Source organism: Callorhinchus milii, unplaced genomic scaffold (genome assembly GCF_018977255.1).
Source record: "Callorhinchus milii isolate IMCB2004 unplaced genomic scaffold, IMCB_Cmil_1.0 Scaffold4, whole genome shotgun sequence".
Lineage (NCBI taxonomy): Eukaryota > Metazoa > Chordata > Chondrichthyes > Chimaeriformes > Callorhinchidae > Callorhinchus > Callorhinchus milii.
In genome coordinates, this window is record NW_024704745.1 from 466,007 (window position 1) to 481,590 (window position 15,584).

General features: G+C 42.4%; 1 protein-coding gene across 1 annotated transcript in view; it reads left to right on the forward strand.

Annotated features, from left to right (window-relative positions):
• Nucleotides 1-10,528, forward strand: part of LOC103186763 (interferon alpha/beta receptor 1a) — an 11,850-nt gene extending 1,322 nt beyond the window's left edge. Inside the window, exons 2-7 of the mRNA XM_007905980.2 lie at nucleotides 3,872-4,004; nucleotides 4,802-4,980; nucleotides 5,937-6,097; nucleotides 6,961-7,096; nucleotides 8,313-8,470; nucleotides 10,130-10,528. Coding sequence (XP_007904171.2) covers nucleotides 3,872-4,004; nucleotides 4,802-4,980; nucleotides 5,937-6,097; nucleotides 6,961-7,096; nucleotides 8,313-8,470; nucleotides 10,130-10,381 — 1,019 coding nt within the window. The 3' untranslated portion in view covers nucleotides 10,382-10,528. The remainder of the gene's footprint in view (nucleotides 1-3,871; nucleotides 4,005-4,801; nucleotides 4,981-5,936; nucleotides 6,098-6,960; nucleotides 7,097-8,312; nucleotides 8,471-10,129) is intronic.
• Nucleotides 10,529-15,584: the final 5,056 nt, after the last annotated feature.

A 15,584-nucleotide genomic window follows, 5' to 3' on the forward strand; every position in this document is an offset into this window, starting at 1 on the left:
CCTCGCAAGCGAGAGACCTGGGTTCGATTCCCCGGCAGGGCAAAACGTTAGGCAAGTTTCCTTTCTCCACGTGCCTCTGTTTACCTAGCTGTAAGTGAACCCACTTGTTAGTCAATTGGCGGATTGCTTTTCCGGGGGTAATAATTCCCCCAAAAATTGGTCATTCAATCTTGTCTGTCTAAAAGTATGGTATGTTGTTTATCAATTCCCCCCTCTTTCTTAAATTATTGGTCTGGCTGAGTTTTAAAAGCTATTTTGGATTGTGATAATAATAATTTTAGTTGTGAAAGGTATAATAGAATTTCTTCTCACAACTTTTATTGGAAAAGTTAAGGGAGTTTCATGCGACCTGCCAGCCAACAAATCCTCTTAATTTGCTGCTTTGAGACTTAATTTGAGACTTAATTTGAGACTTTGCTGCACAAATTGTCTGCTGCGTTCGTCTACGAATATACAGTAACTAGACATTACAGAAAAACATTGAAGTGCTTTGAGATAATTCAATGTTGGAGGCACTTTATCAAATGCAAGGATTATTCTGATTATTATTTTAAACTCCAGTGTTCTGTTCAGATGGTGCCTCATCTTAGTCTGTGATAAAGTCATTTGGTGAGGAAGTTGGGAAGTACTTTTGTTTTGCACCATGGTTTATGTATTGCAGTTATTGCTTAGTAGAGCTTTTCACGTGTGTTTATTTGCTTACGTACAGACCACTCTCAGTTCCCACAAGCATGTTTAGCACAAGAAGCATAAATTCTGTTTTCGGTTCTGAATCACTCTTATGTTTCCAGCAGTCTAAACCCGACATTCATTTTATGTTTCATAGTCAAGGTTGATGTTCCAGTGCAGTATTGGGGAGTGATGCATTGTTTTAGGTATCATCTTTTAACGTTTAGGTATCATCCAGTGCCTTGGGATGTCCTCCTGACGTGAAAGGCGCTAGACAAATGTAATTTTGTTGTTGTTGTGATGGAAACAAAGGTATCATCCCATGGGCATAAATGATCCCTTTATGTGGAACCCGGTTGTTAATCGATTGGCGGATTGCTTTTTGGGGGTTAATAATTCCTTCTAAAAACAAGAATATTAATAATAAATTGGTCATTTCAATACACGACTGCTTGTGGGACACTGTGTGCGCAATTGGCTGCCGTGTTTCACTCACATAATATACAGTCAATTCACTCTACAGTATATTCTGTGAAGCGCTTTGAGACGTCTTGAAAACATGATAAGGCGCCATATCAAATGCAAGGATTATTATTATTATTTTTCTGCAGCCATTTAGGATCCCATCACACTCTTAAGAATTGACAAGAGAATCTCTCCTGGTATCTTGACCAACAATCCTTTGGGTAAATTCTCAATTACCTTGTGGTCCTTGCTGTGTTGAAACAGCTGTTGCATGCAACAAGATTATAATAATAATCCTTGCATTTAATATAGTGCTTTTCACATCTTCTAGATCAATACTTTTTGACACTAATTACTGCTTTGATATATTCAACATAAGTTTCCAATTAAAATTGAAATTTCTTTATGAACTTCTTTAAGATCTCTGAAAAATAAAGCCAAAATGGAATGTGCTTAAGGTGGAGGATGATAAGCAGCTTATCCAAGCTGTCTTTATCTGAATTGCCCAATTTAATGAATTTTCTGGATTTCCCAATCCTACATGTTTAACTGTTTAATTATATAATATTGTATACCAGTTATCATGCTGTCACTATCTACTCCAGGGACCTCCTGATGGCAGCACAGCCCAGCCTGGCTCTTCGGCAGGACCTGGAAGGGCAGAGCAGTCACTGGGGGCAGGGAGTCATCCCACTCAGCTCTTGTTATCCCCGCAGCCAATGCCCTAATGGTTTGGGTGAAAGCTTGCCTGACAGCGATATCAATGGCAAGCAAGCTGGTTTTAGCAGATTAGACTTCAGCAGTTACCCTGGAGTCTCCTAGCCTTGGCTCTTGCCAACCTGCGCCTAATATTTTCCGGAATTAGGTAAGCAGGATGCCTCCCGTCAGGGAGAGAGAGAGAGAAAGAGAGTGTGCACATTCCATTCCAGCAATCTATCTCGAAGATTTCCTTGTGTAGGTGGGATGTTTGCAATCCTCAGCTTGGTTTGGATACTCTTAAGCAACGGTGATGGGTTTCCGCATGTGTCAGACACCCGGCTGACCAAAAAAAATCAATATCATTGGTATTAATAAATGATTGTTTGATTTCCCTTATCCTGAGAGGAATGTTTCTCACACTAGCGAGACACAGAAGAAATGCATATAAAAGAACAAGATGGCAGAAAGTGAGTAAAGGACTGTAAATGAAAGGGTTTCTTTACAATTGCACAATAGTTCTAGTTATGACATTTGAGACCTGTAAAGCCCCTAATGTGCTGCATCTGACTTGGTGACAGGAAGTTGTGGGAAGAAGCGAAGTGGTACATCAGCAGAATTCAGTTTCTGTCTGCAAATGTATCACTATCTATTCTTGTACAGAAGTGATTACTGTTTCGTAAAAATGAGTAATCAATTTCAACAGGATGTTGCAAAATGTCAGCTACAAGGCTGAAATTTCACACTTTGACTGCTCCTCAATGTAGGCGTTGAGTGAGTTCCTAAATTCTGTAATATGAGAGAAGCAGTGGCCTAATTTCAGGTGCATCCACGTTAACAAAGGCCTTTCATGACAATATAGATTGTATCTTATTTGCTGCACGAATTCTTGAGAAAAGATTATTCATTTGCATTTATTTGCCATTCTGGTGGAGTTTGGTTCGTGAGAGGTAGTTGATCAACTGAGCCTTTTATCCTTTCAAGGTGGACGGAGAAGATAGATAACAGGATTCCCTTGGGTTCAATTGGTTCCAAGGTGATTTGCCTGATCAATGGGATTAGTAATAATAATTATTAGTATTGGTAACAATGCTCCTTGCATCTGAACAGGAATGCAAGTTTCCTTACTCCACATGCCCCTGTTCACCTCGCAGTAAGTAGGAACCCAGTTGTTAGTTGATTTTCAGGTCTCTTAATAATTATTGGATTATTATTTTTATTGATACCTAGCCCTTAAAAGTGTATTTAAACTGAGGGTCAGGGGAGAGTGTGAATGGGAACCTCAGAACAGCTGACTTTATTGTGTAATTGAGTGACCTAAATTTGTTTTATATATCAAAGGGTCTATTCATAATAATATTAATAATTCTTGTATTGATATAGCACCTTATCAAGTCTTCAAGACATCTCAAAGCACTTCAGAGGATATACTGTAAAGTGAATTGACTGATATTATGTGGGCGAAACATTGGATTGCTTTTCCGGGGGTAATAATTCCTTAAAATATTTTTGAAATAATATTTGTCACTTCAATCCACAACTGTTTGTGGGACATTGTTGTGCGCAATTGGCTGCAGCGTTTCACCCACAAAATATACAGTCAATTCACCTTATAGTGTATTCTGGGAAGCGTTTTGAGCCGTCTCAAAGATGTGATAAGGCGCTGTATCAAATGCCAGGATTATTATTATAAGAACAAGAGGCAAAATGGCTTTACACTCTTCAGCTATCCTTTTATTGGGTAGAAAGGAGCAACTTTAAAATGAAAGCATTTATTCACTTTCTGTATGAAATGGAAATTGGAAGTAATCCCAACAAGAAGGAAGACTCGTATTTTTCCCTGAACGTGATCTGCTCACAAACTTTTCCCAATTTCCTCCCAAGGAAGTTTCTACTCCTCATCTTAGCACAGACTGGTGGGATTCTTTCAACAAAAGCAGCCTTTTTGGGGGGAGGGGAGATGAGGATGTTTCAGAACTGAAAGTAAATGTGTACTCTTTTGGTATGCAGGATTCATTTGATGATTGTATTTGTTCCACAGTGCTTGGAACATTGGAGCCGCCAATAAATGCAAAGATTCACGCTCTAAACTTTAAATACCTCCTCAAATGGGAATATGGACAGAGAAGTAACGAAGGCAACTGCAGTGTGACCTTTACAGTCCAGAGCAGAAGGTAAGCCTGGAGTTCCTTTCATTTGTAAGTTTGGGATATTTTCATTACACTAGAGAGCCGATTATCCGCAATCATTAGGGCTGGTTCACTTCAGATAACAGTGCGGAGAATCGGACATGATGTAAAATACAAATTGACTTCAGTGATAACTTTCAGCAGCAGTTTTCCTATCACTGTACTCCCACGATTGCTGTGCCCTCTGCACAGGAAGCACTGCTGACGTTATTCCAAGAAGGAAGTGTCGACAGTTGGGCTTCCCGCACATAGTGATTTTAAACCAAGGCCAAAATTAAGACCAAGGCATTTGAATGGTTGCCCAGTATTGCACATTTCCAAGAGTCTTGGCTGAGTGCCTGATGGACTAATTTTAGTACATACCTACAAGATGCCTTTTTGTAGATGAGTTACATCCGTATAACAAAAGTAAAGATGGGCAGCTTTGATAGCTGAATCATTATAATATCATTGTTTGATTAGAGGGAAGGTAAATCACAACTGAACCTGACATGGTACTTGTTTGACATTCACACTTTATTTAAATATAATGTTTGCCATATTATTGTTTACTGATGGCAACAAAAGATTTATTTGAATATAATTTTGAGCATTTTTTCTCCTCCATCCCGCCCCCCCCCCCCCCACCCGCCACTCCCCTCCCCTCCCGCCTAAAATTCCAAACAACTGAAGAGATATCCGATTTTGTAACCATGTGTAGGTGTGCTAATTTTAAGAGGTTTCTTTTTTAATTCTTGTCAAAGAAGATAAAAAAGACGCTTTTTTTTTCTCCCCCCAACCAGTAAGACAGTGAACATGTGGAGCAATGTGCCGAATTGTGAAAACATCTGCCTCGCAGAATGTGACTGGACTCCCCTGAACATTTACTTCTTTGTAACTTACTTCCTGCGAGTTCAAGCGCACCAAGGGAATCAGACATCACCCTGGTTGAACACCAAAGCTTTTGCTACATACAAACACAGTGAGATCTGTTTTTTCTCCTTGACAATTGAAACAATGCAGCAAATATTAATACAACAACAACAAATTACATTTGTAAAACGCCTCATGTTGGGAGGACATCCCAAGGCGCTGGACAGTCAGGAATTTGGACCCAACCTGGTGGTTGGGGTGGAGGGCAGGGAGGGTAGGGGGTAGGAGGGTGGTCAAAGGCACGGTTGAAGAGGAGGATCTTGAGATGTGTCTTGAAGAAGGCGAGGGAGGGGCGAAGAACTGTGGGATGGAGTCCCGGAGGGTGGAAGCAGACTGGCTGAAAGCCCGCCCGAGAATAGTTGGCGAACAAGTGGGGGCATCAAGCAGGCCAGAGCCCACTGAGCAGAGGGAGCAGACAGATTGTTAGGAGATTAGGAGGTGGCAGAAGTATTGGGGGAAGCAAGGCTGTGGAGGGCTTTGAAGGTGAGGACCAGAAACTTCAACTGTATCCTCTGTGTGATGGGAAGCCAGTAGAGTCGGGCGAGGATGGGGGTGATAGGGTCACGGAGGGCGACCCAAGACAATGGACAATCAGGGATTTGGACCCGAGCTGGGGAGGTGGGATCAGGAGGGGTGGAGGACAGGAGCATTTTAAATTACAACAACTATGTTTCTCTTGTGAAAATTGCGAACTATAAAAATGCAATAGAATTGGAAAATAAGGTAGAAATAACTTGAAAAGAGAAGCGAATTTCTCCCAGTGTCCTGGTCAATAATCCCCCAGATAAAAAATGGTCATTCACTTCATATTTGTGAGGCATTGCTACGCGCAAACTGGCTGCCACATTTACCTACAAAATAGCCATTACATTTCACAGTAAAATCCTGTGAAGTGCTCAGATTATGGGGTGATAAGGCTCTGTGCCAAATGCGAGAAATATTATAGTTATAAACACTGTTCTGTGATAATTCATTTGGTAACCTTTTTTATTTTTAATATTGTAGTTCAGATTGGTCCTCCTGGGGTCAAGTTGAAATCAAAACACAGTTCGCTTATTGTCAACATTACTGCTCCCCAAACCACAAATGAATCATTCTTCAGGTTCAACTGTAATGAATACAAAATATCATACTGGAAATTCATGCAGCAAGAAAACAAGAAATCGGTATGTTCTTTGAAGCAGAATTGGGGGCAGAGAGGCTGAAGGCCCGTCTACCAACAGTGGGGCGGGCAAGACAGGGGACATGAAGCAGGCCAGAGCCCGCTGAGTGGAGAGCACAGACAGGTTGATAGGAGGTTACGGAGGTAGGAAGGAGCAAGGCTGTGGAAGGCTTGAAGGTGAAGATCAGGATCTTGAACTGTATCCTCTGTGGGATAGGAAGCCAGTGGAGCCGGGCAAAGATGGGGGTGTCAGTGTCGCGGGAGAGGACACAGGCTGCAGAGTTCTGGATGATCTGCAGGAGGGAGGAGTTGGGGAACCCGATAAGCAAGGAGTTGGCGTAGTTGAGCCTGGATGTGATGAACGCATGGATAAGGGTCTCGGTGGCCTGCGATGTGAGACAGTGGCAGAGCCAGGTAGTGTTGTGGAGGTGGGGAAAGGCAGAGCGGGTCATGGCTCGGATGTGGGTCGAACAAGAGACGTGAGGTTTCATGTTGGCTCCGTGAGGTGCAGAGTGCATCTATGAAGGGTGATGCTGTCAGCATCCAAGGGGTGAAGGCGCTGACGGGAGCCAAGCAGGAGGGCCTTGTTGACATTCAACTGGAGGAGGTTAGCTATCATCCAGCACTTGATGTCTGTGAGGACAACAGTGGTTCTGGAGTCGAGGGTGGAGGCAGAGAGGAAGAGTTGGGTGTCATCCGCATCCGTACAAATAAAAGTTGTAACTAGTATTGTGTTCTGTGTTACGTCACTTTTCTCAAAGACAGGTCATGGTACGTTGATGGAATGCAATTTAAAATGAAAACAGAAAGCATTGGCAATGCCCAGCAGGTTCAAAATCAAGGCATTAACCTGTCTTTCTCTTTCAGATAATCAGTACTTCTTCACTGGTGTCAATCCCAAACCTCAAACTTTGGACTGTCTATTGCTTGGAAGTTCAGGGATTTTGCCCTCTACTTAACATCACTTACCATTCGAGTTCAGTGACATGTGAAAAAATCGTGGGTATGACACTTTTATTTTAAAGTACAAGGCAGTGAGAGATCAACATGGTCAATGTTAGCTTTTTGTTTTGCTTATTTGACAATTTTGTGCATCTGAGTTTCTGCTCTCCCCTGGCTGGTCTTGAACTGACAGTAGCAACAACAAATGTCAGAAGAACGTCAGGAAAGCGCTGGACAGTCAGGATTCCGCACCCGCGCTGGTGGTTGGAATCAGAAGGGTGGAGGACAGGGAGGGTAGGGGTAGGAGGGTGACCAAAGTTGTGGTCGAAGAGGAGGGTCTTGAAGGAGGCGAGGAAGGGGTCGAGTAGAGGGACTGAGGGATGAAGTTCCAGAGGGTGTGGACAGAGAGGCCCGCCCGCCAATGGTGATTTGGGTAAGGCAGGGAATGCGAAGCAGACTGGAGCCCCCTGAGTGGAGGGAGCGGACAGGTTGGTAGGGATAACCAGTCCAGCTGAAACGCTATAGGGCATAATAATAAGCCTTGCATTTGATATAGTGCCTTATCACATCTTCAAGAAGTGACAAGGCCCTCCGGGGCCTTGACCCTCCGACCTTTTATGACCTGCTCACCCAATATCAACCTGTTCGCTCCCTCCACTTAGCGGACTCTGGCCTGCTCCACGTCCCCCGTCCGGCCCACCCCACCATTCAGCCTCTCTGCCCCATCCTTTGCAACTCCATCCCACAGTCCCCTCGCCTTGTTTCCTTCCTTGCCTCCTTCAAAATCCGTCTCAAGGCCCTTCTTTGACTGCGCCTTCGGTCACCCTCCCTCCAACCCCCGCCCCCGATCCCAACCCCCTCTAGCTCAGGTACAAATCCCATCTGTCGAGCGCCTTGGGATGTCCTCCAGATGTGAAAGGCCTTATTCAAATGTAATTGAAAAAATATATAATAATAATAATAATAATAATCCTTGCATTTGATATAGCGCTTTTCACGTCGGAAGGACGTCCCAAAGCGCTTCACAGAACACACTGTAAAGTGAATTGACTGTATATTTGTGGGCGAACGCGGCAGCCAATTGTGCACAGCAGCGTCCCACAAACACTCGTGGATTGAGTTGAGCAAATTATTATTATTTTGCTTGTCCTTCCTGGGGTAATACACATATAAACTTATAAACATCAAGCCATACTACCTATTTTAGTAACAGTGACAGAACGTAGTCACTATAGGCAAGTGAAATATAAACTGATGGTATTTTACTTTTTCTCTAGGTCTCATTCCATTGTGGGTAACATTTATAACGTTCATAATTTCACTGGTTGTTGTTTTTGTTGTGGCAACTGGAACCTTCTTATGTGTATATTGGACGTATAGAGGCGTAAAACACATCTTCTTTCCATCTTACAATTTGCCGGAACATATTCAAGAGGTAAGTGCATCCTGACCTCCATTCAGCTTGTTTAGGTTTTTGTGCTTAAGATTGGAAATTGGAGTGTGGAAACGATATGTGATTCTGTGAAGAACAGACAATGAGCACAGGGTCCTGCAAACTACTGATGGCTTGTGTCTTGTGGTAATTTGAACAAGCTTTTTGATATTTACTATTATTTTTTTTATTTGGCATTGAGGTACAGATTAGCCATGATCTAATAGAATGGCAGAACAGGCTCAAAGGGCTGAATGGCCTACTCTTGTCCCTATATTAAGCTAAAGGTTTCAACTACTTGCCGGAATTTAGCAAACAACTTTTAGAATTTAGCACAGGGCATTTGCTGCCATGTACTGCCATCTGACAAATTATCAAAAAAAAGGGGTGGTTGAAAGCTTTGGTGCAATGACTGTCTGAGAGTGATTTGCTTTCTCCTGTCCAATCACGGTTGGGCACTTTAGTTCTCAAAGAAGCTGTGAAGATTTTGAATAGTCAAAGCAAGTTTCCCTGTCTGGTGTTTAGCCCAGTGAGACTCAATAAGTCTCTGATTTGGAGTTGTGTTCCCTAGTAGTTAAAGCACTCGCCTCGTAAGCTAGAGGTCCCGGGTTTGATTCCCGGGTGGGGTGAAACGTTAGGCAAGTTTCCTTACTCCACATGCGCCCTGTTCACCTCGCAGTAAGTAGGAACCCAGTTGTTAGTTGATTTCAGGTCTCTTAATAATTATTGGATTATTATTTTTATTGATACCTAGCCCTTAAAAGTGTATTTAAACTGAGGGTCAGGGGAGAGTGTGAATGGGAACCTCAGAACAGCTGACTTTATTGTGTAATTGAGTGACCTAAATTTGTTTTATATATCAAAGGGTCTATTCATAATAATATTAATAATTCTTGTATTTGATATAGCACCTTATCAAGTCTTCAAGACATCTCAAAGCACTTCAGAGGATATACTGTAAAGTGAATTGACTGATATTATGTGGGCGAAACATTGGATTGCTTTTCCGGGGGTAATAATTCCTTAAAATATTTTTGAAATAATATTTGTCACTTCAATCCACAACTGTTTGTGGGACATTGTTGTGCACAATTGGCTGCTGCGCTTCACCCACAAAATATACAGTCAATTCACTTTACAGTATATTCTATGGAGACAAATATATATATTTTTTCAAAATTACATTTGAATAGCCCCTTTCACATTGTGGAGTCCTGTAGTATATTGGTTAGAGCACTTGCCTCGTAAGCGAGAGGATCCGAGCTCGATTCCCGGACAGGGCGAAACATTAGGCAAGTTTCCTTACTCCACATGCCTGTTTACCTACAGTAAGCAGGAACGGTTGTTAGTCGATTGCCGGATCACTTTTCCGGGTGTATCCCTTCAAAATAAATAGATAGTAAATTGGTCAATCAATCCACGACTCTTTGTGGGATACTGCTGTTCATAATAGGATGGCATGTTTCATCCAGAAAATAGTCAATTCGCTTTACAGTATATTCTGTGAAGCGCTTTGAGCCATCTCGGAGATGTGATCAGGCGTTGTATAAAATGCAAGGATTATTATTATTGGATTAATTCATTGGATAATCCTGCATAATGATAAATATACATGCTTTTAGCGGTACAGAAAATGATTTAATGACACTCTCCCCTTTCCAGTATTTCAGTGAACTTGCCCAGAACGTCCCTATTCTTGTTCCGGGATCAGAGGAAGGTGCGGAGGAATGCTGTGACTACTTCAAAGTTGTTCTTGCAACTGAAAGCTTGGGTTCCTATTCGGGCTTTTCAGTCCTAAACATCGACGACTCAGGGACGCTCAGCAGAGATACCACCGCAGATTCTGGATGCTTTTTTAATGAGGGGGAAAGCTGTAGAAGTACATCCACAAGAGCTTCTGAAGGAAAGACTTAAAACCTTATTTGGAACCAGATCCAAATATTGTGCTTGTGAATACTATTTTTAGATAGTGATGAAGCTTCAGAGTGTCTGGTGATCAAGTTGATTGGTCCTACATGTTGCTATTATTATAATAATAATAGTAATCCAATTGCAATCAATTGCATTTGATATACCAGCTTTGTTGAGATGTCTCAAAGCGCTTTGAGACATATAGCACCTTATCATCACTTTGATACGTCTCAAAACTAGGATAAAGCGCTCTATCAAATGAAAGGATTATTATTATTATTTTAGTGGTGCTCAAGTAGTCCAGATCATATTTTTCAGAAAATTTATGCATAGTTCAGCTTCTTGCAACCAAAGTATTGTAGTTACTTTTCCCATGTTTCAACCAGATTCAGTATTAATGTAATTTTGATTGGATTTTGTTCACAATGAAGTGCCTTAAAAACATAAGAATTTGCTGACGAAAAAAGACCTCCTTCCACCATCCTGGCAGCCACATGACATGTCGTGTCCCAAACTATATATATATATATATACACATACTGTATCCCGAGATGTTATTTCCTAACAGAAATCTATCTAATTGGTTCTTGAGAGAATCAACACTTTTTGCTTCCACCATCTCTCTCTCTCTCTCTCTCTCTCTCCCTAGGGAGCCTGTTCCATATGTTTACTACTCGCTCACCGAAGTAGTGTTTCCGCAGATTTGTTCTTAATTTACCCCCCTTGAATCGCAGGCCGTGTCCTCCGGTTCTACTGTTCAGTACAAGATAAAACAGCTTCTCCTGGTCTTATCTATATTATCTAGGCCCTTTAGAATCTTATCTGTAATTTTTATATTGTGGTGACCAGAAGTGCGCACACTATTCCAAGTGCGGTCGCCCCGAGGAAACCTTAATTTGGTGTTATTGGTAGGAGATGCCCATTCACAGGTTATGTCCTGATCTCAGCTCTTATGGCTGAGGGGAAATTATACATGAGCCATCTCGTCGCCAAGCTCCTGAGGTGAATGAAGCTTGTGAGTGCCGTTTCCATGCTCCTGCCAGAAGGTGAGACGTTTGAACATCACAAGGACTGAGGTTGAAGTTCTTTATACCCAAACAGCCCACATACTTGGAAAGCTGCCAGGGTCCATTGGAATCATGATCTCTAAACAAACCGCCACATTCAGAATAGTGACTTGGGGATTTGGCTTTATGGTGGGATCTTGCTGGCTATTAATGTAATTTTGCCTTACTTGCGTATACATTTTTAAAAAAATGTTTTGGTCAGCCGGATGTCTGACACATGCGGAAACGCATCACCATGCTGAAGACAATCCGAACAAAGCTGGGAATTGCTGATAATAACCTTATTATCAGGCGTGTGGAATAAGGAAACTTGCCCAAAGTTTCGCCCTGCTGGGAAACAAACCCAGATCTCTCGCGAGGCGAGATGAGTGCTCTAACCACTGAGCTACAGGACTCCACGAAAGAACATTGAATTCATTTTTAATCAGTTTAGCAATTATCCTCATCTTCGTGGAGCTTCTCAAGGATCGGGAAGATCTCGTGTTAAAAACAGAAACAGGATGCCACACTGAAGAGGCGTTTTAGTTTCTGTTATAATAATCCTTGTGTTTGATGTAACGCCTGATCACGTCTTCGAGACGTCCCAAAGCGCTTCACAGAATATATTGTAAAGTGAATTAACTGTATCTTTTGGAGCGAAACCCTGCAGCAAATTGCACACAGCAGCGTCCCACAAACAGCCGTGGATTGAAGTGACCAATTTATTATTATAAATAAACTGTTAGATTGAAATGTAAAACTAGTAAATGCAGGATTCAGTGCAGTACATTGAGGATGCCATTCCCCAGAGCGGCGGCAACTTAATTTACAACATTTACTATAATCCTTTATTTGCTCATATTTGTTCAGTTCTCTTGTGCACCCTAAGACCTTGTTTATTTCTTTCCTCTTGACTGCTGCAAACGGGTATTTCTTTAAGATGATGATGATAATTCTTGCATGATGTGGTCGAGGATGTCTCAAAGCTCTTCACAGGAAATGCTGTAGGTTATGCTTTTTAATGTGTGTTTTGTGGGTGAAACGCGACAGCCAGTTTGCGCACAACAATATCCCACAAACAGTCATGAAGTGAACGACCAATATTTAAGATGTCACTCTCTTGTTTTCCTGTAGTCAACCAGTTAGCTCACATTCTTGCATCCTGTTGCCCATGCCTTAATCCCATGACTGCATTTATCTGGATCGAAAGGCATCCCTATCTCTCCAGATCCTCCTGTACATAATCCATTTGTCTTTTTGGTCACCAATGCAATATCTTGTAGAACTACCCTTTTCCTTCCTCCCTTTCCAGCAAATCCAGAGGCCTCCTTTCACACCCACACAGCCCAATTCATAAACAGATTTAGACTGCTGGTGGCAAAAGGATTTTTTTTACGATTTTCATTCAATTTATAATTAAATTGAGAGATGATTCAGATGATTCCTGTTTTTAGGAATATAATAATATCTAGTGGGATAAAGGGAACTGTTAACGGAGCACAGACGGTCACATAAGTGATTCAGATTTCCACTTCTTTGCTACCATCCTTCATATAAAGTGGAGATCAGTTGCAGAATGTCCATTACGCCGATTCCATAGACCAATAGAAATCTACAGAATAGGCAGCACTGCTCCACGTCCCCCGCCCACCCCACCCCACCCCACCCCACCATCAGCAGCCGGGCCTTCAGCCTCTGCCCCCACCCTCTGGAACTCCATCCCACATTCCCTTTGCCTCGCTCCCTCCTTTGTCTCCTTCAAGACCCGTCTCAAGACCCTCCTCTTCCACTGCGCCTTTGGCCATCCCCCTACCCCCACCCACCCACCCTCTCTGATCGCAACCCTCGGGTCCTAATCCCTGACTGTTCTGCACTTTAGGACGTCCTCCCGACGTGACAGGCGCTTTACAAATGTAACTTTGTATTGGATCCATTATTAGTACCAGTATTTGTCCCTCCAAATCTCACATATTCCTATCTAATTTTTTCAAATGCTCTATTCTACTTACCCAACAGCCACTCGGGAAGTATTTTTTTCCAAATCATTTTTTATACATTGCAACAATACCTTGATGTTGATTTTTTTGTGTGTAACAGGAACAAAAAGTTGCTGTATAATGCTGTATTTGTTACTGAATATTAAACTAAAAAATCTCTGTTGTATTAAGCATTGTTTCATTCAAATAGCGTTCACCCAGTGATAGCTCAAACCCATCCTTATCGTATGTCGAATGATTACCTCAGGGAGGTAATCGGGGTCTTCTTGGAGCTGAACTGGCTCCAAGGCGTTGTGTTTGGCAACGGAATCAAGCCAGCCCCCCGGCTCATCGGCAGGACATGGAAGGGCAGACCAGTCACTGGGGGCAGGGAATCCTCCCACTTGGCTCCTGTCAACCCTGTTAACCCTGCAGCCATGGCCCTAACGGCTGAGGTGGTCCTAGCTGGACAAGCAGCTTGGCCAGACAGCGATATAAATTGCAAACTATACGGTTTTAGCTGGTTAGACTCCAGCAGTTACCCTAACTTATTCTGGGGTCCCCCCCCAAGCCTGGACTCTTGCCAACCTGCACCTAATCCCTTCCAAAAAAATAAGAATAATTTGGTCACTCAATCCACAACTGTGGGTGGGACAGTACTGTGTGCAATTGGCTGCCGTATTTCACCCACAAAATATGCAGTTCGGGCGAGTGTTCCATTAGAGACATTAAATCGAGGTTCCGTTTCCTTGTTCAGGTGGATGTTAAAAATCCAACAATAATAAAAAGATAATAACCCTGGCATTTGATAAAGTGCCTTATCACGTCTTCGAGACGTCTCAAAACACTTCACAGAATATACTGTAAAGTGAACTGACTGCATATTTTGTGGGCGAAACATGGCAGCCAATTGTGCACAACAGTGTCCCACAAACAGGCGTGGATTGAATGACCAAATGACACTATCTGAAAAGAGAAGGTGCCCCTGGCCGACAATTCTGCAGGTAAAATGAATCATTCACTTCACGGCTGTTTGTGGGACATTGCTGTGTGCAAATAGGCTACTGCATTAACTGTTATCTCTGGTGCGATGCACGAGAAACACAGCGAGCAGTTCTTATAATATTTATGAACCGTAGCAAAATGAAGTCACTGCACTTTTCACCCACAAAATATGGAGTCAATTCGCTTTACAGTGTATTCTGTGAAGTGCTTTGTGACGTCTCGAAGACCTGATAAGGCGCTGTATCAAACACGTTAAGTATTATTAATACTTTTTTGGAATGATGCCTCCCTTCAGGGAGAGAGAGCATATTCCATTCCAGCAATCACGCTCTGGGATTTCCATGTGGAGGTGGGATGCGTGGAATTCTCAGTTCGGTTTTGAGATTCGTAAGCAACGGTGATGGCTTTCCCCACGTGCCAGACATCCGGCTGGGGGAGAAAGGCACCTTTGTAACATTCCCTCAAGACCAAACTGCCCCCTTGTGGATTATTTTGTTTCTGCATGAGAGCTTCACCGTTGACAAATAAATCATGGATTTTCGGAGTTGGTGTTAGAAGAATGTCTAGTTCCTCTGTGCTGGTGCTTCGCTGGATGGGACAATTGAATGAAAGCATCAATCTAATTTCCTACATGTCTTGTTTAAGAACGTTGTATGACTGAACTACACATGCAAAGGATGTTTTCAAACCCCATTTTATGATTCACTCCACACCAGACTGACTCCACTGTCTGCTGAATGCACAGTGGTAGAAACTATTACAACTTAATCATACTTACATTATATCACACCGACAACAACCACTTGCTCTTCACTCTGGACGGCGTCTCGATATAGCAAGAGTAATAATAATAATCACTGATATTCCTTGCATTTGATTTAGCACCTTAACCCATCATTGAGACGTCTCAAAGCGCTTCACATAATATATTGTAAAGAGGAATCAACTGTAGTTTGTGGGCAAAATGCGGCAGCCAATTGCTCACATCAGCATCCCACAAACCGTTGTGAATTGAGTGACCAAATTGTTTGTTTTAGAGGGTTTATTACCCCTGGAAAGTGAGCCACCGATCAACTAACAACTGGGTTCCTACTTATTGCTAAGTAAATAGAGGCATGGGTTCAACTTGCCTTTAATGTAATGGGCTGAACACGAGCTATAGTGTTTTTCGGGAGGGAG